The sequence below is a fragment of the Balaenoptera acutorostrata genome, chromosome 16 (assembly GCF_949987535.1).
Source record: "Balaenoptera acutorostrata chromosome 16, mBalAcu1.1, whole genome shotgun sequence".
NCBI classification, from domain to species: Eukaryota; Metazoa; Chordata; class Mammalia; order Artiodactyla; family Balaenopteridae; genus Balaenoptera; species Balaenoptera acutorostrata.
The window spans coordinates 2,789,195-2,814,735 of record NC_080079.1 but is presented as its reverse complement, the minus strand read 5'-3'; the positions used below and the strand labels follow the sequence as shown (position 1 = coordinate 2,814,735).

Sequence of the window (25,541 nt, the reverse complement as noted above, 5' to 3'; positions counted from 1 at the left end):
AGGCCCCATCCACATGGCCGGGAACGAGCCTTCTGCTTCCCGGACCCCTCTTGGAAACTGGGTGACAATGTACAGAAATATGGACGCATTTTAAATTGGGAAAGTAAAACATCCTACCTTGATAGGTAGGTCGGGGCGAGGTAAGTCAGCACTAATTCGGCTGCTGCCCTGCTGGCGGGCATCAGGCCGGTGGCATGAAAGGACCCTGCGGCAGCTTAGGGAGATTTAGCGGGAGTATCAGCTTACAGGGCAGCCGGTGATGTCAGGAGGCCAGGGTGGGGCTCGGGGGCCCCCCCGCTCAGAAGCAGGAGGCATGAAAGCCCAAGAACTCATGGAAGGAGCAGCACACACTCCTGTCCCAGCTCAGCAGGTACACTTGGGCTGCCAGGCTGCCCTTCCCGAGGCCTGTGGGGGGCCACGGGCTGGGCCCTCCTTTCCAGGAAACCCATCACCCAGGAATGGCACCCAGACCTGGGCTGGAGGAGAGGTGCTGGGGCCACAGACTTGCAGGAGAGGTGGCTCGGGTCCACAGTCGCGGGGCCCTTGGGATGCAGTGTGTGACACGGGCTCCAGGGTCTCAGAAAGCGGGAGGTGGGAGGGCTTTCCTTGCCCAAAGGGCTGGGCCCTCCTGATGGTGATGGCCATGCATGCAGGTAGCAGAGGAGCGGGGAAAGAGGCGGAAGAGGTGAGCAGAACTCCACCTCGGAGGGACGCCAGAGGGAGGAGCCAAGTGGACACGGCAACCCTCGGAGGAACCTGACCCCGGAGGTGACAGGGTTGGGCTGCCCTCTGGAAGGAGTCCTGGAAGCGGACCGGACCTGGGTGGAAGCACCAACGAGAGGCTCTGCAGAAGTCCAGCCTCCCATGGAGGAGAACACACACCGGCTGGGGCACCCATGGCCGGGCGCAGGGTAGGGTCCCCATTCAGATGGGGGAGGGGAGTGGGGAGCGGGAGAAGCTCATCGGGCAGACGCACGAGGACCTGGCAGTGGCACGGCCACCAACGCGAACACAGCGGTCCCAGCCCAGCTCCCAGCCCTCACTTCCCTCCAGCTGCAAGACAAACGCCCACATCGTTAGGGGAGCCTGGCTGCCCACTTGAGGCACACGGGCCTCCGGCTGCTAACTATAGGTCCCTGTGCGCCAACCGCTTTTCATTTACAACAGGTTCAGGAAGACAAAACTGTGGTTGTATCTGGGGGATGCGTGTCTCTGCGGATGTTGAGTGATTTTAGAATGTCTTCCTGACGGGGAAACAGCTGGGTGGCCCAGGACTCTCTTTACTCTGGTGATGTCTATCCCAGGATAGCAATTTAAGACGCATTAACAAAAATAACCGTCCCCCGAAATCACAAAAACAGAAAAGGTATTTAGCACTGACGCTGTGGGAGGGGGTGGCTTTTAGTTAGGTATCTTCCAAACAAAAGAAAACAAATCTAAGCATCCCCATGTCCACTCTCCCAGGGCTCCCAGCCACCATGTGCCTGAAAGGACAGCCTTCATACCACACGAAAGTGACAGGCACCTCAGAACCCTGGACCTGCCAGGTGAAGCTGACCTGCAAAGCAGACAATTCAGGCCCTGTGGGGATGGGGGAATGGGGATCTGCCTCATCCAAACAGGGAGCATTCCAGAGACAGGATCTCTGCTTTTTAATGCATGTAACGATAACATTTATTTCTTCTATATAACACTTCCGGTTTGCAGATCTGGCGACTGCATTTAAATCTATCATCGACAAGATCTTATTTTTAAATGCACTCAGTGGAAAATTGTATTAAGTATTTGCAACGGATTTTAGAAGACCAAAACGGCCATTCCTTGCGTGCAAATTTAACCAGGGGTGAGGGGAAGCCATTTTTTGTGCAGAACGCTCAGGTAACAGGCGTCCGCCCTGAAGCCAGTCACCTCGGTGCTCCTTTGACACTGGCCACACGTATCGACATGAGTTCAGTGGACCTCAGAGCAAGATACATTCTAATTTAGGGTATTTACTTATTTATTGCTTTCTAATGGACGTTTTCTTCCACATTCTCAAAGAACGGCTGCAGAGAAGACAGGTTTCTGTCCTCCGTTCTCAACTGCTCTGCCTGCCTGATGGGAAGTGACTATAAACTCCCCTGGCTGCACAAAAAGCCAACTATTTCTTCCACACAAACAAGGCCAGTCAGGGTGTCTGCACGCTGCCAGGCGGCTCTTCATTACAGCCGTGCCTGACCCGGCGTTCCCAGTTGGAGGGGATTCCAGCGGCTCTCCACAGACAAATAAACAGCAAATACTTACAGGGGACAGCCTTGTAGAACTGATTCCTTAATCAACAGTTAAAGAAGCAAATTGGATTTGCCCTATCACAAAAAAAAAAAAAAAAATGAATTCCAGATTGTCGTTTTTGTCTTAAGTACAAGAAGGTTGTCTTATAGGCTTGGCTGGATAATTTCATTTTAAAAGTATAGCTAAAATTTGACATCCCTGGGGATTTGTGGTTTTCTCCATCATTATATAACTGTAAACTTCTGGATGTTAGAGATTGGATAATTTCTTGCAGCTGGACCTGGCCTCCAGCGCCCTTGGCCGTTCAGGATGAGCGCCAACGGCTGGCCAGCGTTACCAGTCAGGCTTGGGAACAAGGCGAGTCCCCAGCACGCGTATCCAGAGTTTTAGTGTGCGAGACTTTTCTTATGGATTTTCCCAAATACAGGTTCTTCTCTCTCTGCTCTCAGTCAAAGGAATGGTTAGAAATGCTCTGGACAGGCTGTCTCTATGCTAGCAAGTGAAACACAACAGAAACACACACGCAGTCTCTTTTTAAGGCTTTGGGGTTGGATTCTGTCGAGCAGTTTTTCCGTGCCGAGTTCTCTGGGACCATATGTTCGCACGACATTATGGAGGGAAGCTGGCCTCCAGCACAGGACAGGCCTGGGCTGGCAGACCCAGTCAAAACTGTAAAACGCTCCGTGAAACTGTGGCAAGCAAGGTGCAGCGTGAGTCTCCATGGGTGAAATATGTCCCCCACCCCGACTCTCCCACCCTGCGCATGATTTCTGAGTTGATTAACATTTCATTCCTAGTGTTATGTTATTACAGCCTTTATGTTTTAATCCATTTTTCACAGCGTGGGAAAAGAAAAATATCACTATTCTAGTAATCAAGTTATTCCTGTAAAATCCTAAATAAAATGAGAAGTTTATTAAAGATATTTATCTCATACAACAAGAATAAAATCAATTTGCACCGCCGGTCCAGCATCCCGTTACAATAACATTAAAATATACTGTTTATTTGCGGGAGGGGCCATGCCTCTTTTCAGATTGGTCAGTGAGGAGAGGACCAGAGTGCACTTCGTTCAGAAGAGCGGCCTGGCAGCTGGACGCGGAGGAGGGCATTTTTATTGTTAATCAATGCCAATCAATTCTGAGCCTTGATGTTAAATAGGGATCAATACCACTGGCTGCAGATGAGATCTGATTTCAATTGGTGAGCAAACCTGCAGAAGTTTTTAATCATCAGGTAAATCAAGACCTGGAACATAAGTCAGATGAATTAATATAGGCCGTGCAGGACCTCTCCTGCCACTGATCCAGCACAAGGAAATTTCTGTCATATTTCATTATCACTCTTAGGGCAAGCTGAAGGCAACGTTTGGGGAGCATTTTCTGAGTGGGAGCTGGAGCGCCCCTCACGCCGCACAGCCATCCCTCCTGCAACTGCAGGCCGCCGGTCCACCGAGTATAGTTATACGTATGCCCCATGAATCTCATTTTATGCGATTAAGATCCATAAAAATTCAATAGCTTTTCTTCTGCAATTCACATTTTACCTGGTGAAATATCATAAGAATTTCATTATCTTTGCAGCTGTTGCCTAGGATCAAGCAAAGGTTATTATCCTCTTCGAAAACACTATAGAATATGTACGAAAATGTCAGGAGAACTGGGCATTTAAAGCTTGATTTTTTAAAAGAAAAACACTGTCTGAAGTTTAGAATAAACTGTACTTGACATTTATGGACCATGATGCATTTCTCGGTAAACTGATTTTGCAAGGAAATTCTTTGAATTCGACTCTGTGGCTGGATTGTAAAAGGAAAAGGAAAAATGGGGAGTGTTGGTGGGGGGCTTGCCGGAGGTGGAGGAAGAGGCGAGAAAGTGGGGGGAGATGGCAAAGCAATTCAAAACCAAAGTGCCCCCCACGCCTATCCCCCCGGCACGTCAGCCTGTATAGGATTTCGTAACCTTTCAGATAACCATCACGGGGAAGATAACTTGGGAGAACCCTAACCGACTGCCAGGGCCTAATCCTATGGATCATTCAGGCCCGTTTAAAGCATTTGAAGAAAAATGGCCAGTGCAAAGAAGGTGATTGATCAGAAAGCTCTGTAAATCACGCGGATTCGGCACGGTCCTCGGCCTCCACTGCTAGGGTTCCATCTAGGATGATAAATTAGCATTAGATGGGACCTAATGAGTTTACTAAACATTTGGGATTTGTGCTAATAAACTGGCTGGCTGTGAACGAGCAGAAGCGATGAGCAATCCCGGGGCTCCTTCTTATCTCTGTACATGACAGTTAAACCACGCTTCCAATCTGCGATCAATTCATCATCCGACACCATTGTACATTCTTCACAAAAAGATAATTACTGCTTCCCTGGATCAGAACACTCATATTTCCTTGGAATTGCAGGTCTTGATAGCAGGCACTGTCACCACCTCCTCCGAGCCCCACTATACAGCTCTATTTATGATCATTATTTTCGCCTAAACAAGCCTTTTTCCTCAACTTGATAACGAAACCTGCTATGATGAGAAGGGAACAGTTAAGGCATTGTTTCCTCTGTAGAGTGCTTTTACGTTTAGTGGAGGCCGCTGACAAATATTTTATTCAGGGCATTAGTAAAAGTTTCCGCTCGTTAGAAGATATCGCTTCCATTTCCTTCAAAAAAAAAAAAAAAAAATCCTGTTCCCGGCTCCGATTTGTTCAAAAACAGAAAAGGGGCAAGAGTAAAGCAAGTAGTGTAACAGAGAATAAATCAAAACGTGATTAAAAAGACCGGAGCGGTTTTCAAATCACATGCCCCTGGCTTTGCTGCCTTCAGACCCTCCGTCCCTGCCTTGCGCAGTTCTGCCCTGACAACTGGTCAACTCTGTTTGACCCCCAGCGCACGCAATAAATTACCATAACACACAACTCTGAAACAATGTAAATTAGTTACTGCTCACAGTCTAATAAATGGGAACAAATGTGTTTGGGGCTGGAGTGGGGTTCTGGATGCTATAATTGCTGGGAGTAATTATAATGGGGTCTTAGGAAATACAAGCAGCAGTCACTTGTCATGACAAATACCCCTGGCCCAGCAAATATGCTTCTGACCGCAAGACTTGTAACAGCCAATTTTTTTTTCCTTAAAGTTAAAATATACTTGGAGACCTTGCTTTATTCACGATCACGTCTGAAAGTCTTTTTAAAACTATAAAGCGTATCTCTGTGTCATATTATTCAGAACCAGGGCAAGTTTATTTTTACTGTAAAGCTTTTCTTAGATTGCCATTGTGTGCTACAGACTCCATGAGAGCAGCGAGTCCAACACAAAAGCTTGGGTGACCAGCAGAAGAGGGAGAGAATCGGTCATTTGTTGGGGCAGTGGGAGACAGCAGGATCTACTTCTGAGCCACACAAAGGCACACCTCTGGATGGGAAATGTAGCCGTTTATTAACTTGCATAACTCATTTATTTGTTCAAAGTAATGATCTTTGGGGAAAGGGCTGTTATATTTAGAACCCGCTTGTCAAATTTAATAAGTGATAGTTATTGCCATTTTTTTCCCCCCTGAAAGCACTTTCCCAGAGCCTTCCCACCTTTCCCTGGGGCCCCCACTGGCCAAGGACCAATGGGCAGCCCACGTCTCAGTAACTGATGGCCGCTGCCCGGATCCGGCCCATGACCTCGGATGGTGGGGATGAGCATATCACGTCTGATCCAATCCCCCACTTATTTCCTGACCCAATCTTCCTGATGTCAGAGGACGAATCGCTTCATTGAGAAAATGGAAATGGATGGGGAGCTCCCTTTGGCAACATTTCCAATAACCAAATATCAGGAAGGAGAGACACAGAGAGGCTGCCGGGACCACCCCATCCCCGCACGCTGATCTGATTTACAAACCTTTCCTAATGTGAAACAAATGCTGTGGGTGTGAATTCATACTTAACCATAAAAACCCTTGCATTACTCTGTCTCGTATTAAATACCACATATAACTCTCAGCAGGTTTTATGTTGTGTTTTACTGTCAGCAATGGCTAAGGCTGGCCTAACATTTTGTTTGGCAATTAGGAAAATTTGTAGTTTAATTTATTAAACCAAAAAAGCCAACAACTATACTCAATGCCGAATTCATTCCGTTTTTACGCACATTTGCCTTCCCAATAATTTAATCATTCTCCTTTTATGGCCTATGCTATTTAAATATCCCCAAAAAGTATTATTTAGGGGGAAAAAACCTGAAAATAAGCAAAACTGAGTCATGCCACTTAAATAAATTCTTGGTGACAAGTTTAAATGTTTTCATTGCTTTGCAAAGGAGTCAACTGCTTTTTTTTTTTTTTAATGAGGTGGGACATGTAAACTTCCAAAATCTCAAGAACCCCACAAACAACATCTAAACATCACTATGTACTTCCATGAGCTCAGGAGTATAGGAGTTTATCACAAAAAATGCCAGGACATTAAATGAAAGGAAAAATATTGTCCAGAAACCTTTAAGAAGAAAAAAAAAAAAAAATGAAATCCAGAAAGTATTACAGTGGCTATGAGGCCACAAAAACACACAGAGGAAACTTAAATGTATATTTCTAAATGAAAGAAGCCAGTCTGAAAAGGCTACATACTGTGCGATTCCAACCATATGACTTTCTGGAAAAGGTAAAACTATGGACACATTAAAAAGATCAGTGGTTGCCACAGGGTAGGGGACGGGAGGGATGATGAAGAGCCAGAGCACAGAAGATTTTTAGGGCAGGGAAGGAAACTATTCTGTAGGACACTATAATGGCAGATACATGTCACCATACATTTGCCAAAACTCACAGGATATACCACACCCAGAGTAAACACTAATGTAAAGTATGGACTTTAGTTAATTACAATGTATCAACGTTGGCTCACCCATTGTAGCAATGCACCTCACTAATGTGCAAGATGGTACCAAGAGGGAAAAGGAGGGGGTGTTAATATGGGGACTCCAATTTCTGCTCATGTTTCTGTAAACCTAAAGCTGTTCTCAAAAATAAAGTCTATTAATTTTTCTAAAAATACTGTCAGAGCACTTCGGAATCTACATCAAATGCAGAGGAAGAAATGCCAGGTTGGGGTGGACTGTCCCTGGGGCAGGTGTGGCTTCAGTGTCCCTGCCCGATGGCCACCCGCCCGTGTCTCCCAGGCTTTCCTCCTGGCCATGGGATGTCATTCTACAGAGCCTGGACATGTGGTCCCCAGCCATGACACCTTGGAAAGGATACCGGCATGAACCTGTCAGAATAGCGCCTGCAGGCCACACCCCCTGATGCTGAAGGTCTTAGAAAACTTAGGGGACCCTCAAGGAGGAACCCCCTCCTCAACAGGACTGGAGGGGAGCACTCCCGACCCCTCCCCCCTGCCAAGTGGCCCTGCAGGGTGTTAATTTAAACTAAAAGGGGGCGCCCTGCCCCCTTGGGCCTTCTGCGCAGGCCCTGTCTCAGCCCAGAGTCGGGGCGGCCTGGCCGCGCTGCCCCCACGTGCACGCCCTGGGAAGCGGGCTGCCCGCGCGCCCGTAATCGAATCCCACGCTTGTGCTGCACAGATGTCACCCTCAGATGGCCCCAGACCTGGCGCGGGCTCCAGCCCTTCCATCACGTCCAGACCGGCCATTTCTGCGGAAGCTTTCTAGTTCAGTGAAAACCCCCAGCAAGGGTGAGGTCGTGCGGTTCTGTCTGACACCACTGTTGAAACCCTCTCCTTCGGACGGCGGGCTTCGATGGTCAAGGTTGGTCTTTGCGCCCTGTGGAAATTCGTCGTGGCGAGGGCGCCCGTTTTTAGGGCCTTAAACACTGCCCAAGTTTCCGTCTTGTTTTAACATGGCACCCTGCCCCCAACTGCCTTCTGCTGAGAGAGAGGGAACGGGAAAATCCAGGCGACCAGGGAGGCGGGGAGGGGAGGGGCGCGGCCGGAGCTGCCTGTCTGGGCGAGCGCTGGGCCCCCTCCCCAGATGTGTGAGCTGCGCGGCCCGCTCCGCTCCGCGGCCAGCAGAGACTCTCTGGAGCCGACTCCTTCCGCCAGCGGGGCCTGGGCTCTGGGTCCTACAACACCACCACTGGAGCCCCTTCCTTTCCGTACATGTTAAACTCATTTCCTAGTGAATTACTGGGAGGGCCAGGCCCTGCCCCCGCCACTGTGCTCGGAGGATGCGCTCCATCCACTCTGGCACCGCGGGCCGGCGTGCGTTTTGAGCATTTTCTAGCTGAGCAACTTCCAGCGAAGGAATTACAGAGGGATATTTTTCATTTGTTTTGTTTTTAAAGGGAAGGGGAAATGAGTGATTCAGAAAACAACCAAAATAAGAGCTTCCCTGTTACCACCCCTCCCCACCCCACCCCCGCCCCCCCGCAGCGCTCTTCATGGAATTGTTTGCAACTTCATAGCATTTATTACATTGGCAGATATTACTGACCTCTCTGAAGCAACAGTTCTGAAAACAGTTTTCTCAAGCTTCTACAATCTAATGAACGCCAGTTACCCCCAAGTCTAAGAAGCTTATAAAATACAACCAAGAAAACCCAGAACACATAAAATTCCTCCGCTTATTTTTCTAAATTACAGCCATATTTTTATTTTAAAGCATTAATAATACCAGCATAATGTCTCACTATATAGAGTTTTGACCACAAACATTTTTGGGAGATTTGCTCTGAAGATAAACAAACAAGAGGAGCTTGTGTTCCGGCAAGCTGACGGAGTGAATGGTTTTCATTTTCCCCGAGTGTGAGCTCCAGAAGCTTTGCCAAGTACAGGTTAAGCTCCTCGAGTTTTCACTTCCTGTACCCCGACCTGTCAATCACTTCCTGTCTGCAACGACAATTTCCATCATTAGAGCCGGGGATTTTTATCTCCTGCAACGGGACTCCCGTTGCCACCGTTAGTCTGAATTCTGATAAATTATTCACCATCTTTGAAAAGTAACCGAAAATTACACCGTCCACGTGCACCACCGCTCTGCAGCCAGGGTCGCCATCCTCCTGGTGTGCCTCCAAGTGCTCTGACGAGGCCAGCTTCTCCCGCTTTCTTCGGCGGCTCGAGAAGGCCTCTGGCCAGCCCCAATTATCTTCTGGTGCACAGAGAGTAATTATTTGCTTCCTGTAAGCATGCGTAACAGAACCCGGAGTTTGGACGGCTTTCCATAAGGTAATCCAATTCATCCAAGCCATCCTAACACAATTACAGGCACTGGCAATATCTTTGCTTTTCACCTGATAAGGCTGCCGCAGAGGCGCGGGATGGCTTGCGTCAACATACCTCCCGGACTATAGCTTCTGACAGCCCCGCGTTCGGCTCCTCCCCTCACCCCCCTGCATGTGCCTACCCAGCAGCATGCCGCTCGCGGGCTCCTGTGCACGGCAGCTCCGAGGAGGCTTCTCCCTTGCACAGGCGGACGAGCATCAGAGCTGTTTCAGAGCGTTCCGGAAGTCATGATGGGTGTGTGGCTGGTTCTAAAACCCGTCCTTCGACGGGCCTGGCCGTGGAGTCCTCAGCCAGGCCAGGCGGCCGTAAATCTCTGCAGGCCTCCCGGGCCTAGACCAGAGATGCAGGCGCTGGGCCTGGCGGTGGCTCTGCGTGGCCGGGGCCGGCGACTGCACGCTGGCATACAGTGGCGGGCAGCCTCAGACTTAGCGTGTGTGATGTCAACTCTCTAATCCCGGGGCTTCCAGGGAGAAAATATACAAAGTGGGGACTGTTTCTGGTGTCTCCCCGTGGAAATGAAAGCATGTCATTGTGGCTCAATAATGCGGCTCTTCCTTTTCTGTTTATTTTCAGAAGTTTATGGGGGAAAAAATGTTTAAAGGATGAATGAGCACGCTGAACTTTTTGCCTCTCTCCCCTGGCGTGCCAGGGAATAAAACAGCCATTCACACCTGAGCACAGAGAAGCCAAACGGGGCCAGTGCCAGGCAAAATCAGAGTCCTTGTAGACACATCCATTCATCCAAAGTGTGCTTTCACATTGCCAAATTTCTAGCTAATAGTTTCCCTGCGCTGAAGCCCCAATGTATTAAAACAGATCCTGAACCAAAGAGCGTCTCAAACACACAGCCGACACCCAGAGAAAGACTCGGGGATCCCAGGCCTGTTGGCTGATAATTATATTCACCTCTTCCAGAAAACCGAGAAGGAGAAATTAACACCAAACTATACTGTTTTCATTGCGTTATGCAGATGAAATGACAAGTTGTCGTTTAAGAAGTTAATAAACAGTCTCCGTTTTGCAGGTTATCCAAATGCTACTGAAGAGAAAACCTTGGATCCCTAAATGATGTGTAATTAAAATTATTTTTAAAATCCTCCTTGACAGGCCGGGGCTTAGCCAAAATGTAAATGACATTAAAGAAGACAATGAATTTAATTTTATTTAATGTCCCTTTTTGCAGATCCTCATTTACATAGCATTTTTAACAAAAGCGTTGACCTTATAAATGCTGGCATTTGTACAGCTCCCTCGGAGTTGGATTTAATCACGCTCGTGCAAAGCCATGAGGGAGGGAGCCTTAAGTTCTCTGCTTGGAGAGGGAGAAGGAATAAAAACATTGGGACTGGCCAAATGTTTATCCTCCCCGCTTCTGAAAACAACCTGACAAGAAGATGTAAGGGGCTAGGGAATAACCCGGTGCTGTTTGTAAGGCTTGGTAATAATCATACATAATCGTTTGGAAATATAGCTAATAAAAAATATAATGAGTGTTCAGCAAAATCGGCATTAGGCCCAAATTACATGATATTAATACTTGAACAGGTGCAGAAAGGCGCTTTAAATGAGGTAAATGAATAAAATGTCCCAGAGCACAACTGTGTGTGCTGACAAAAAGTCAATGCCATGAATAATTCAGTGAGGACGACTGCCAGCAAAGGTCGGCTCTCTTTGACCTTTGTGACAGGAAGTGAAAGGAAACACTGTTGACTAAAAAAAAAAAAAAGAAAGAAAGAAAGAAAATCTCCAATCGGTCTTCAGCTACCGTTCTGCAATCACTTTAAAGGTGTAAACTTAAAACTCGTAAATGAATCAAAGGAAGGCTCTGGAGGGCTGGTGGATGGAGGGGGAGTTAAAACTGTGGATAGTTAGCGCATCTGACTCAAGACCATGTGAAATCGCAGACAATGAGAGGTTAAGTCAATAATATTTTCTACAACCCAATGTCAATTATGTATAAAAAATCTGAGGTCAGCTGAAAAGTATTTTCAGAGCCCACAGGGTTGAAATTTTGTAACAGCTGTTAAATATGACAAAACTCCCTCCTCCCCCCCCAAACTAAAGCTATTCCAAACTCTGTATGAAAGAAAATGGGATAAACAGATGTCTGGCTTCCAGACAGGAAAGTAGGACAGACTTGGAATGATAAGTCTCCCAAACTCTATAGACCCACGCCAGATTTACTGGGGAGGGGGCACTGCCTGCCACAGAGATGCCAGCAAGTAGGGCGCCTGAGACGGGGCCATCTGGAACCGCCCAGCCGAGCACGCCCCCGGCACGGCCCGGAGCACACAGTGTGTGACCCGGCCCCTCTGGACGGTCACACCGCCCGGCTCCTGCCACCTCCCCGATCGGCCTTTCCACTTTGCAACAGTTGGACCCGCACCTCTGGTCCACTGAGGGCCAGCACGGAAGGGGAGGTAAGAACGTGGACCCTCCTGGGTGCTTCCCGAGGCCCGGGAAACACCAGGATGGCAGAGTGTGGCTTTGGTTTAGCAGCTACACCAACATCCTGTAATCATTTACAGCCCTTGGAATGTACGGGTGAAACAGGAGAGATTTATCTGTTCATAGTTGGGATATGTGGACAATGGGTGTTCCTAATGAAGACCATCTGCTTTTGTGTTTTCCCAGAAAACATTATTCCATGAGGAAAATGATACTCCCATCCTTTTCAGCAATACTCTAAAAATTTATGTGTATATATATATATATATATATATATATATATATATATTTGTGCATGTATACACACACACATATACATAAACATGGGGATGCATGCATGAGTGTGTACACACACATATATACATGTATGTGGGTGTGTGCATGGGTGTACACACACGTATATATGTGTGGGGGTGTGCAAGCACACACACACGCACACACACACACACATGCCTTTCCCCTCCCTGCATCTGGCTCTCTGCATCTCACCACCATCTACCATAGATGCTTGTTTCTGCAGCATCCCTTTACCGACCACGATTTTTCCTTTACAGTGCTATGTTTCTCCTTTACCCCATTAGTTATATTATTCTAAATATGCCACAGTATAATTATATTTATGAAACTATAAAAAAGGCACTGTTTCGTCAAGAAGAAAACAGTTAACGTAAGTGAAATCTTCACCGTAAATTGTAAGGGTTTTGTAATGCAAAATATCCTCCCTTTTCCCCCCTCTTTTTTACAGAGGTCTTCCATGCTGTTCGTGAGTACTTAATGCCTCTGAAAGATAACTAAACTGAATTGTGTAATTAATTGACTTAAGGCATCAGAGTCTATAGAATGTGATCTCCCTGCCAGAGCAGGGAGCCTGCCTCTCTGCTCTCATAACACAGAAAAGCAGTCTCGGCGTGCCAGAAGAGGCTCGGTGTGGGTTAGAACAAATGTGGGCCCATTGATCTCAATTCAGGTTGGAATTATTGGTTTATATCCTCAGGACAAATATTCCTTATCTGGTCAGAACCTGCTAAATGTATCCAAAGGCCACAAGGAGCCGGCAAAGCACATTGTATATAATTCTTTTTTAAGCCAACTAACCAAGTGATGACATTGCTGATGGGGACCTGTAGACTGACTCACCGATTTGATGGGATATTTTATTCTGCAATACTCAAGAGGAAACACGGGCTAGAAACTCAACGTAAGCAACTAATTTTAGGAGGCAACACACACGCCACAGAAATGATTATCATTATGAAACTGAAACACATCTCAGTTGCAAAAGACTCCATCACTCTGAAGATATTCCCCTCCTATCGGTATTTTTCTTCCTCTGATTAACACAACTTGCCCTAGTGAACACTAAACTCTTCATTTTTTCCCCTAGAAATATGCCTTAAACTGGAGACTGTGCCAATACTGCAGTCATTTCACAAAGATTTACATCAAGCAACAAAACGCAAATAGTATTTGTCATGATAAGTGACAGCTCTCTTAAGAATGCTAAAAACGTACATTCTATTTGTCATTACATAAAACTATCCTTACCTTAAAATCCCTAGCATGGAAGGTGATTAAAATTCCTATAAAATTGTCATATCTTTGAATTTAGAAGCAGAGCAGATTTTTCATCAATAATTAAGACCTCCAAAGCATTTATGCCTAGCGTAAATGGAGCTGCAATCCTCCTTATTCAAATAAACTTGGTAAACCCATTAACCAAATGTTTTTACATTTTTCACCTCCTCTCATGCTTCTAGAATATCAAATGATCACATACTTCTCTTGGGTTAGAGAGGTATCAGTAATCTCAGCACATATTTTAATTAACCAAACATAAGAGAACATTCACTCAGACAAGAATTAAAGAGTACATTTCTGCATATCTAAGGAAGATGTTTCCCATCATGTGATTAAAAAAATAGTATTAAAAGTTACATTCAGTATCAACAGTCAGTAACTGATTGAATGTCACACAAACCAAAAGTGATTTTGAAGGGAACACAGAGCATCCAAAATGTTAGTTGAATCAACACGGCTACTTCATTACTGTGCCACGCTACAAACCTCATGATTTAAAAACAAGTCATCTTTTTAAATGTAAAAATAGCACAAATTGAAGACAACTCAAAAGATGAAACACTTTACCATCCCGTATTAGGCGCACACGTGCACTGCCTTTTCAAGCATCTCACACTCAGACAAGATTCCAATAGCCGCTCAAACACTTTTAGCCATTCAAAAAAATAAAATAAATTCAGTTACAAGACAACACTCCAAGGCCGCATAATTTCCACAGCCACAACACTAAAGACAAATATAATTATATTGATTTTTGTAGTTCGAGTCCTATACAGTGTTGAACTTGTTCTCAATTGCCTGAGTGACGGCCACAACTGGTCAACCCTATTTGATTACTAATAAGAGAGCTGTCCCTTCTGTCAGATACCGAACATTCTCCACTAAGCAAACAGCTATTCCAGCTAGTTAAACATTAGCATTGCTCTCCACTGGTGGCGCATATTTCTTTAGGCTTAACTCATAGAGTTTTCCGGGTTTAATTTTTCAGACACTGGACAGCAAAGTTCATGATCAAAAGATAACTTTGTAATGAAAGCTGCTGAAATTCAACCCCTCTTCAAAACAGTCTGAACCTCTGCTTCACAAAACTGGTGTCATATGTACACATCTAACATTTATTCAACTTGGGTACCAATTTCAAAATCTGCAGTCAATCACACACTGGGCCTTTTGCTGTTACCCATTGTTGGGAAGAAAGAAACCCTCCTGTCCCCCAGGTCACTGAAACCCCAGCGATGTGGGTGAGTGCTGGGAGAGGAGGGTGGTGGTGTTTCTGTTGTTTCTCCTAAAGCAACGCCAAATGCACGCTCGCGCTATTAGGACTGATGATTAGGATCTTAAAAGGATGCCACGCTGCCCAAGGAAGATGATAAGTAGCAAGATGAAGGGCAGCAAATGCAAAGAATGCACACAGCTCATCTAGTTATGGAAATTAATGTTGGAAAATGTAACCAGCAGGTGTAATTAGTTTCAATTATAACAACTTTGGTTTGTTGGTTACATATTTGCTACTTGACATAAAACGACAGCCACAATTGGAAAAAAATTAGGAGACATTTTGCAACTAATTGAGAGCAGATTAAATTCATTCTAACACTGGGCAACAATTACAACAGGAACACCACCCAAGTCTCAACTTCGGCTATCATCCGAGATAAAAATAATGCAAAAATGAAATACTTGTTAACAAATTAGCAAAAAGCATTTTATGACATATACTCTGGGTTTAAAGCCAGAAAGTCTCTAGGCATAAAGTGCTCCTCACAGTGAGAGCAGTGGCAGATGAAACTGCTTCCCTTGACAACTCGAAAGCAATTACCGAATCCCCACAGAGCGAGCCACCAGGTTTCCAAGTCAACCCACCTGTGCATGATAACACACGCCGACAACAAATGGTGCGACGCACGAGATGAGCTCAACCCCAGACTCAAAAACAAGAAGCAACTGGAACCCAAGCCAGGCCATGGGTTTTGTTGCGGCTGCGGTTTTGTTTTGAAAAATAACGAAGTCATCCTTACCTGTCAATGATCACAGGGTCTGAGGGTGTTTCGTTTCTATTGCCACAGCTTTTCTTGTCACAGCACCGGCTGTGGAGTAATAGTAAAGAGTGGTTTAACACACCTTTCATCCTTTCATGCCCAGCTTGTAATTTTTTTTTTTGAAGTCTGACAGTAAAAGCGGTCAGAGTCAAGAAAATAAGTTATCCTACCAAAGCGGTTGGCACATTTAAACCCAGCGAGTTCACGTGCTCTGCGGCTCAACTTGGGATGTAACTTTCTACCGGAAGGAGCAAAGTTGAGCAGATCTGTTAATACTAGGAGGGTAACGGAGCTACTATATAAATTGTGATACTAAAATATGGAAAACGTTGTCGGTGTTTGTCTTTGCAATGAACTGAGGAGAAGGGGAAGCAGGAGGCTTGGGAATAACTTTTCACAGCTTCAGCTTTTGTTTACCTCTAATTGTCAAGCTGTTATTTCTGGAAAAGATGCAAGATGCCACCTTCAACCAATATTTCTTTGGGGCATTTATTAATTATAACCACAAAAGCGTACATCAATCTATCAGAAACTTCTATTGTTCCTTCTTTAAGCCTACCTTAACTCCGTTATTGAAACTTTAATTAAAGCAGAAATGAAACAAAAATGTTATGCTTCTTGCATTTTAAAAAAGCATACTTGTATAATGGTTACATATCTAAATTAGCTAAATTAACACCATATGGTAGGCAAAGTATATAAAGCCTTTTAAAGCTGACAGCTAAAGTGATTAAAGAAAGTCTACAGTCTTCCACTTAGAGCTTAAATCACATCTGTGCGCTTTCTATGTTAATTGCAGTACATGCAGAAGTGGATAATAAAGAAATTCCACTTTATTGGTTGTAATTTATATTTATTACCTGATATGAGAAAAAGTCAGCTTTTGTATATTAGTGCTGTAACAATATGTCTGCTCAGAAATGGCATTTAGGCAATAGGCATCGCAGCCAGGCAAAGTATGCCCCTCAGAGTCTGCGGCCTGCTACTGTAGCCTGCAAGCCTGCAAAGCAGGTCCTTATTATCCCTTGCAACTATATTTCACATGCCGCACATACAAAGTCAATGATGCATTTTTATTTGCCATGTAAGGGTGAAACTCTTGTGGTAGTTAGAAAAAAAAAAAGCAGGTGGGAAATTGCTCTTCTGACAGAGATCTCAAGTAACGTGCAAGCTATCTAACAACAATATGAACGATGCATCGCTGCTCTGGGGAAGAGGTTACCTGACAGAATCACAATCCAATTCTCACATACACGAGCTCCATAATAAGTACAAAAGAGTTTCCTTTTTATCAATAACAGACAATTGTATATCTCAGGATGCGAGTGCTTGAGAGGGAAGTAGTAAAATGATTCCGCCGGCATCGCGGACAGATGCATCACCCAGGACCTGCTTTCCTTTTTGACTACACAGCAGCGACACGGCCAACATATTAATCCGCTCTGCTGAGCAGCCGGTCTCGTTGGTCGTCATCACTGGGGGGGAAATGAGACCGGGCTCCTCGGTGGCCGGCGTGCGGCCGCGGGCCGATTACATTTCAATCGATGCCCTTCCCGAAGTTGGGCGGGGTGGTGGCGCCTGGACGCGGCGTCCTTTGTAGACGCAGCTGGCGCCGAGGCCGCCCGCGCCCGCCGCTCACCTGCACATGATCTCGTGGGTCAGCAGCACGCGGCACATTTCCGGGTTCTTGTCCTGGCCCTCGTAGACGATGGCCTGCGCGGGGGACAAGCAGAGGCGGGGTTACGCGGCGCCCGCGGCTGTGGCGCCCAGTCGCCCCGGGCGCTGCGGGCCTCGCGGGCGGCAGGTGCACAGCGGGCGAGGGGAGGCGTCCCGGGCCACCGTCCTGGCGGGGTCACCCGGAGCCTGGCTAGGCCAAGGCGGCCTCCTCTCCTGGGCGCCCGCCGGGCCTGCGCGGGGCCTTCTGCCCGGGAGGACGCCGGCCGCGCTCGGGCCGGGGCGAGGGCCGGGAGAGGGAGGCCGAGGCCCCGGCGCAGGGAGCGAGGGCGCGCTGGCACCGACCCCGGCGCCCCTGCTCCCGGCCCCCTTGCTGCCCGCGCCGCCGCCGCCGCCGCCGCCGGGCCGCGTCCTCGGGCTATTGTCTACACCGAGTTGCAATCGGCGTGTTGCAAAAGGCCGATCAGAACGCTCTAAGTAAGAGTAAAGAAGCGGAGAAGAGCCGCCCAGGCAGCAGTTTGCCTGGTGTCGAGGGCCGCGCCCGCCCTGCCCCGCGCGCTCCCCGGGCTCGGGCAAGTCGGGCGCCCGGCAGCTCCCCGCGTTCCAAGCCCAGGCGCCTGCGTGGGCCGCCCGCCCGGGCCCCGCCGCCGCCCCGAGCCCACGGGGCCGCCCTGAGCGCCCGGCCAAGGCGCAGCAGCCGCACGTGGCCGCGCCGGGCCGGGCCTGGTGGGCGCCCCGCAGGAGTGCTGGGGGGCCCGGGGCGCCCGGGCCCGCGCGGCCACGTGCTCCTCGCCGGATGATATTTGGAAAGAAAGTGCTAATGGCCAATCTGGTGTTTATTTTGAAACTGCTAACAATGATTTTTCTCGGGTAAAAAGGCAGTGTCTGCGCACACGCTCTGGTGGGTTTTGAGCAGAGGCTCCGCCAGATGGTGCGAAGCCCTAGGTGCGCGCACGACCGCGCTCAGCCCGGCTCCGCAGCCGGGAACCCGGGCCGGGGGGCCGCCCGCGCCCGCCCCACCGCCGGCCTCGCCAAAAAAGAAAGAAAAAAAAAAAAGGGAAAAAGGCCACTGGGGGAGGGGGAGGGGGAGGGGCGGGGGCCGGGAGCCGCAAGTTCCCCCGCAGAAAATTCCACGGAACGGGGAGGGGAGTCTCCTCTCCAGTTCCCGCCCCCCCCCCCGAAAATTATCTGGAAATTACTTCCAACCTCCTCGGGCACTTCTGACACTTTCCTCCACTTCCAGGCGGACAAAGCCCTTTCTCGGGAAAGCCCGGGGCCGCTCTCTGGGCAGAGGGAAGGGTTCCCGCGAGGCCCTCTCCCACTGCCTCCTTCCCGACCCACTCGGAACCACAGAAGTGATGGGTGTCACCCCAGGCCAACGGGCCGCCTGGGGCTCAGGGCGCGTGGCCGCGGCGGGCACCAGCACTTCTGAGAACGCGGCTTGTCCTCGGATGGATCCCCGTATTTATATTTGATTTATTTTTTATTTTGTAGCACAAACAGAAATCCATAAACTGTCGGTTCAGCGCCATTGACTCTTTGATCAGTTACTGGGCTATTTCTTTCCTTCCCCACCACCCCCCCCCCCATCTCCGTCAGTGAGAGATTAAATGCCTTTATTCTCAGCCCCGTTTATACTGTAAAGGTACAGGGAAAAATGAACAATAAAAGTGCACTTAAAACGGAAACCTTCTCTATGCAGAAACTCAGCGCTGCCTGCATCAACCTCTTCGTTAGACTACAGCGATTTCCGAAAACATTTAGCCCTTATATACAAAGGAAATAAAAGCACCCTGTCAACGCGCCTCCCGAGTTCCAGAGGCTTCCCTGAATCCCAGTGAAATAATTACCGAAGGGCACGCCGCCTCCGTCTTTGTCAGAAAGACCGTAGTTTACCTGTCAGATCTGTTTTACTCTAAGAGAAAACCATAGTGTTTTACCACTGCAGACATTAAAATCTAACACGCTTGTTGCCTAGGTAAAGACAAACTTTTTAAAGGGGAAGTAAAATCCGAAAACCAATTGCCGTGCAGAGAGTGGGAAGCATGCGTGCTGGGCTGCAAGAAGCAGAAAGAGTTCCTTTTTTACGTAACGCTCACAATTCTTCAAGTTAGCATCAAAACTGAAGACACTACTTTCATTTCTCAGCGTGAAGCTCAGTTTGGAAGTATATTTTAAATCAATCTGTGCAGAGTGGATTTCACTTAGGCATGGGATTTGCCCCTCCCCCAACACTACTTTAAGAAAATGGGGGGGAAATCTTTAAAACAACTAAACAACAACATACCACCCAACACAGAACCAGCCAGAGACTGCACAATGTCAAAAAGCAATGAAGCACTTTTCTGCACTTAATCACACGACTGATAGCCAATAGCTATCATTGGAAACGTTGACCAAGACAGGTTAAATAATTTAATAAGGAACTGCTGGTAATTATGTTATTTACAAGGTATGACAGAGGGTGGAAAGGGATGAGAAGCTACCCCCAGAGCAATGGACGGGTTTGGGTGACCCCTGGAGCTCGGAGTTTGAATTATGGAGATGGGGGGCTGAGAGGTGAAGATGGACTACAGGAGAACAAGGTGACTTTTCACCCCAACACATTTAACTTTTAAATCCAAATAAACGTCTCGTGTTACTAGACCATCACACTGGAAAGGAGGAAAAAATTAGCTAATCAAGTCCAACCCAATGGGCTTTGGAAAGGAGTTAGTTGTCTTTGTTATAGAAAAAAAAAAAATCAATGAAATGATTCCAAGCAGAGAGAGAAATGTTTAAAAATTTACAAGGGGGGAGACCCTGAGAATTTTGTCAAATATTAATTACCGTAATTAATTAAGACAGAATTTGATTCCAATCACAAGCCATTTAATAAAGCATATATGTCCTGTTCTAATGACAACATAAACTATTTTACCAATCACTTCATTTATTCCAATAAATATGGAATTCTCATTAGCATGTCAAGGAAACTAAATGAAAAACAAATACACCAGATCCATTTGTCAGTCTCCTAGTCTCTGAACCCCCAGGACAGCCCCAGCTGAGCAGTGAAAACTAGTGTCGAGGCTTAAACTTTCTCACCTGTTTGGTCATTGAATCTATGAGGCGAACATACAGATCCTGCTCCGTTCTGACTCCTGCAAAGAAACAGGGACAGAGTCTCATCAGGATTTTAGCAAGGGCACAGGGGGGCACAGGAAGTCGGTAACCCAGGACTGCCACCTCCATGATGCAGCAAAAGTTAGGCATGCCCTTTAAAAGGCAGGAAAGAACCCCAATCACTTCTCATTTAAATTTTTTCTTTTCTTAATTAAGAACCTTAATACTCTTAGGATTTGCATTTAAACGTGCAAGAAATGTGCCTGGTTGAGAGCAGGCCTGGTCGCTGCCCCGGGTGGGCCATGTGCTGCTTTATTTTTGAAAACAGAAAGCACGAAATGGAAACTAAGTGAGAGCCTGAACTCTTTCTAATGTCTCTCGAGGATTTTTTTAAAATCTCAGTGCACAGGAAGTAAGTTGTGCTCGGTGTACAGAGCTACCCCCGTTTCAATAATTAACATTAATTTGCAAAATTGAAAAAAGTCACTTAAAAGTGATGTTCTGCTGGCGCCCCGTATCGATCCCCTTTTTACTTTCTGCTTCGAGCCCGACCGGTTAATCATGTGAAGTGCCATCGCCTTATTGATCGTTTACGTTTTGTTTTCCTTCTATGCCATGAGAAGACTTCGTGTTTACATCCATGTCATTTTAATCTCAAAATCTTTATGTCCTTTAACCATCGCGGAAAGGGAGAGCGAGCCCGGCGGGGCGGGAAGGCAGGAGCAGCCGCCGCCACTTACCGTTGCTGTACAGCAACTGGAGTTTATAGTGGATGCCGTTGTTGGTTTTCTCGTTGTTGGGCTCCTGAAAGTAACGATAAATAATTGCATTTAGTGCGATCGGTGTCCGGCGCGGCCACCGCACTCGGTCCCCCTCCACGACCGAGGCCCCTTGGCCTCAAGCATGGCAGGATTCCTAGCTCGGAGCAGCGCGGTGATGTCACTTTCCTGCTGGAAGGCCAGCGTTCTCCTCGCCCGGAGTAAGTCCGGGGGCGCAGAGAAGTTGCCCAGCCTTCGGCGGGCCCGGGCGGCCGCACGTGGCGGCGGCGGGGGGCGCCTCGCAGCGCGGTCCCCGCCGCCAAGGGGGGCACTCGGGGCCACCGCGCTTGGGCACCGCCTGCCTCCCACTTCTAGAAAGATGGAGGGTGTGACTGTATGTTTGCACTTACTTTCTCTTTCTCCACAAAGTCCACAAAAGCGGTCCTTTCAATCTCCACCGGCTGCCCCTGCCTGTCGTAGAGCGCCAGCACGAAGTGGAAGAAATTGGATTTCCGGAGGTTGGAAGGCGGCTGCTTCTCGAAGTGCGCCCGCGCCAGCCCCACGCCGCTGCGGGAGGAAAGAGACAGCGGCCCGGTGAGGAGCGCGGCGCCGGCCGGCTGCGGGGACCCGGCGGGGCCGGGGCGCGCGGGGGCGGCCGGTACGTACCTCTGGGCGGCCGTGTTGGCGTCCACCACCCCCGCCGTGTGCATCCACGAGCGCACCGGGTTCATGCCGCTGCCCAGCGGCTCCTCCTTCATGGTCGTCCCCCCGCGCGGAATATTCTCCTGAATCCCAAACATGAAAACTGGTGGCGGCGGCCGCAGCTCCCGGCCGAAAGCGCTTCCGCGAGCAGCGGCGCTCGGGGCTCGGCGGCAGGCGGCTGCCCTGGCCGCGCTGGCCCTGCTCGGCGCCTGCGGTCCGGCCCGCCGCCGGCTTCAGCCCGTCCCGGGCAGGCGCGACATACACCGGCGGCCGGGCGCTCCGGACGGCCGGGGGCGCGGAGGCGGCTACACCGGCGGCGCTTCGGCGGAGCAGGACGCGGTGGCCGCGGCGGCGGCGGTTTTTGTTGTTGTTTGCAGGCGCGCTCAACGTGGTGTCATCCTAGCCAGGCGGCGTCCGCGGCTGCAGGACACTGCGGGATCGCCCGCTTCTGGCGCGGCCCGCCTGCTCCAAAGACAAATAAACGGGGCAGTGAGTGCCGCGGCACAGTCCCGGGCGCAGGCGGGGCGCGGCGGGGCCTGGAGCGGCGCGCGCAGCGGACGGAGGCGCACAAAACTCAGCCCTCTCTCCCCGAGGAATGGACCCTTTCCCGGGAGCCAAAACTCGAAGCCCCCGGGAGCGGCGCTGTCAGAGGGTGACGTCGGGGGGCGGCGCCTGCGCCATATATGGGAGCGGCCGCCCCTCGCCGCGCCCCTCGCCGCCGCCGCCGCCGCCGCCGCGCTCTCCGACTGACTGCCTGACGGCGCCGCGAGCCGGCCCGAGCCCCGCGAGCCCCGCGAGCCCCGCGAGCCCTGCCGCCGCCGAGCGCCGCCGAGCGCCACCGAGCGCCGCCGCAGCCCCCAGCCACGCGCCGCGGCTCCTCGCGCCCACCCGCAGCCAAGGAAGTTACTACTCGCCCAAATAAGTCTTGAAACGAAACAAACAACCAGTGCACAACTGCAGCCTGGCCCCTTAATACCTCCTCCCGAAATCAGCCACATAGTCAAAACACCGTGGGGAGCAGGGGGTAAAATGCCGGGGCGCCCCCAGTTGCCCAAATGCTGGCACTAAATGCAAGGGGCCGCAGGTCGCCCTGGGATGGCCCAAAGGGAAAAGTGGTAGAAGCAGGCAAGCCGCAGGAAGGGAGCTGGAGGGGCAAGCAACGGACTGGGGGCTGGGGGCTGGGGCCTGGGGGCGAGGTGGCGGGGGTGGGGGGGGGAGAAGCAGGGCTCCCCGGCCAAGGCGGGGCGCGCAGCTCAGCCTGTTTTCTAAGCAGACCTAAGGCTGCTGGGGGGCCGGTCTGCCCCCGTCTGGGCCTCTCTGGGCGCGCGTGCCTTCCGCCCCGGCGGAGGCCACCGAGTGTCGGGCTGGGGACCCACGTCGGAGGCGGGCTCTGCCAGATGCTCTCTCTCTTTCCCGGTGGCCACGGGAGACCCCGTCCCCCGGCCTGTCCTTAGGCGCGGCGAGTGACAAAGAAGGCTCCGGGCTCTCTGGGCGGACAGGAAGCGCGCCCGGCCTCTGCGGCGACCCCGAGCCGGGTGTCCGGCTGCGCGCCCCGCGCGGTGACCAGACCTCCCCGGAGCCAGCCGCTCTAAAAGCCGAGCAGACGCTGCGGGCGCCCGGGTCCTGCCCTCGGTGCCGCTGAGCCCGGGTGAGCGCGCAGCGCGCGGCGCGCGGCTTCCAGACCTGGTTTCCAGGAATCTGGAGGGCAGCGGGGTGCGGGTAGCGCGTGGGCCCGGCGGCCGGGCTCCCGCAGGCAGCCGGGACTCGGCGCCCAGGCGCACTGCCCGCCCAAAGGACGTCTGCGCGACACGGAGCGGAGGCCCTGGGGACGACCAGGAGCTGTCCCGGCGCTTCCCTGCGGAGAGAAATCAGGCCCTTTTGATTAAAACAAACAAAAAATTAAAAAACAGGTTTCAAGGTGCAGTGTGTCGCAGGACAGCCTCTTCACGCCCGGTCTGGGGCAGCACTCGTTTTTTTTTTTTTCATGCATTGGCAGTGTGTGTGCGTTAATATTTTAATTAATCGGGAAAATCGAAGTCCGATTTACGTTATCTGGGGACCCCCCAAGCCTCTTGGAAGGGGTGAGAAAAAAAGCAGTGCTGGAAAGCAATCTATTTTGCTGGTGTTGGGGGTTAATGACTATTGCCAAAGATAAGTGAATTATCACAGCTGTTGCGCCAGTCCCATCTCAAAATCCATTCCGGTGCCGGCCGTCTAATTAAATACGTAAGTATAATAAAATCATATTTTATGACTATTTGAGGGTAATGAGATTAGTCTTTAGAAGCGATCGCCACATATTAAAGATGCCACTGTCTATAGAATGTTAATAACCTTAAATCAAAGTGTATGGAAACTATTCACGATAAATTAAATGAAAATTTCTGTATTCCTAATAAGCCCAGCGCTTTCCACCCACAGCCGACCCAGTGGAAGAGGGAACACTTTCTTCGTGGAGGGACAACGCAAAATAAAGTTAGTCAACGGTGGAGGGTCGGGTTTGAGAAATCGCTTTGTCTCTGCGTATTTAGCTGCTTCTGGGGCTCACCGCAAGGCGAGCGGCCAGGCAAGCGTGATTGTCAGATTATGCAAAGTGCCTTTTCGGAAAATATGAAGTTGGAAAGGGGAAACAATGCTCCCTTTGTAGCACACTTCCTAAAATGCCCAGCCCACGCTGGAGGTGCCCCCTTCCTTGCTCTAACGAAAGTATCATGCTTAAAATCATTTACAGTATCTTTAATTCAGATTACACGCGCCAAGGCGATTTAAATCTGATTACCAAATTAGAAGGTTTTAAAACAAATCCTTCTAAATCTGATACTGTTGACTAAAGAGGGAAAAAAAGTTCTATAAGCCCATCACATAAGGTAACGATCCTGCCCCAGAAAGAAAAGGGGTTTTAAACCTTTTTGACAACAAATGCAGCTGCCCCACTATTTTGGATGATATTAAGCGAAAATGAATGCAAATCTGTGTTCAGCAGCCATCTGGCCCGAAATGGGGGAATCAGCTGCTCTCACAACAGGCTCGGAGGCTGAATCCATTTCAGCTCATTTTCTAGATCATCTGGTCCCGCACCCAAAGCGTGGAAAATACGGTCTTTATCATTCACCAACTTTATCTTTTTTGTCACTCCACTGCTGGCTCCGAGCTGCGGGCACAAGGACTCGCCAGCCGGGCAGGGTCTCCACACGGGCCTGCTGGGGAGCGGCCTGGAAGGGCAGCCCCTCAGCCCCCACCTCACCCCACCCCAGATTTTCCCCTTGACGGGGCGGGAGCGGCAGCGGAGAGGAGCGAGGGGCCCGGCGCCCAGGCCGGGGACGGCGGAGGGGGCCGCAGGTCAATTCCTGGATGTCCAGAGAGATGCTGGGAGCGCGTCCCCGCGCCCGCCGCCTCTAGCAGGAGCCCTGCCCCCGCCCCCCCTCGCTCTCTGGGGATCTAGGGGCGCCCAGTACCCAGGCGGGGGAAGCCGGGGGTGGGGGGGGGGAGACAGGCTGACACTTTGGAAGTTGAGCAGGCCCGCCGCGACCGCTGGTCCAGCCTCCGCGCACAGACCGCTCCCAGGGGCCAGACAGACGCCCAGGGGCCGGGCCGGGCCGGGCCGGGCGGGGCCTGACCCTCGCTGGAAACCTCGCGGGCCGCGACGGCGGCGACGACAGCTCAGGGCGCCGCGCTCAACGCGATTTGCACGGGTGGCCCTCGCGCCACTGCCTCCTCCTCCTCCTCCTCCTCCTCCTCCTCCTCC

At 50.0% G+C, this 25,541-nt stretch overlaps 1 protein-coding gene across 11 annotated transcripts in view; it reads right to left on the bottom strand.

Annotated features, from left to right (window-relative positions):
* Nucleotides 1-22,400, bottom strand: part of EBF3 (EBF transcription factor 3) — a 117,461-nt gene extending 95,061 nt beyond the window's left edge. For all 11 annotated transcript variants that reach the window (XM_057530578.1, XM_057530581.1, XM_057530579.1 and 8 more), the window contains exons 1-6: nt 21,761-22,400; nt 21,505-21,661; nt 21,077-21,140; nt 20,319-20,374; nt 17,197-17,270; nt 15,537-15,605 (exon numbers count right to left, since the gene is read on the bottom strand). In XM_057530578.1, coding sequence (XP_057386561.1) covers nt 15,537-15,605; nt 17,197-17,270; nt 20,319-20,374; nt 21,077-21,140; nt 21,505-21,661; nt 21,761-21,894 — 554 coding nt within the window. In that variant the 5' untranslated portion in view covers nt 21,895-22,400. The remainder of the gene's footprint in view (nt 1-15,536; nt 15,606-17,196; nt 17,271-20,318; nt 20,375-21,076; nt 21,141-21,504; nt 21,662-21,760) is intronic.
* Nucleotides 22,401-25,541: the final 3,141 nt, after the last annotated feature.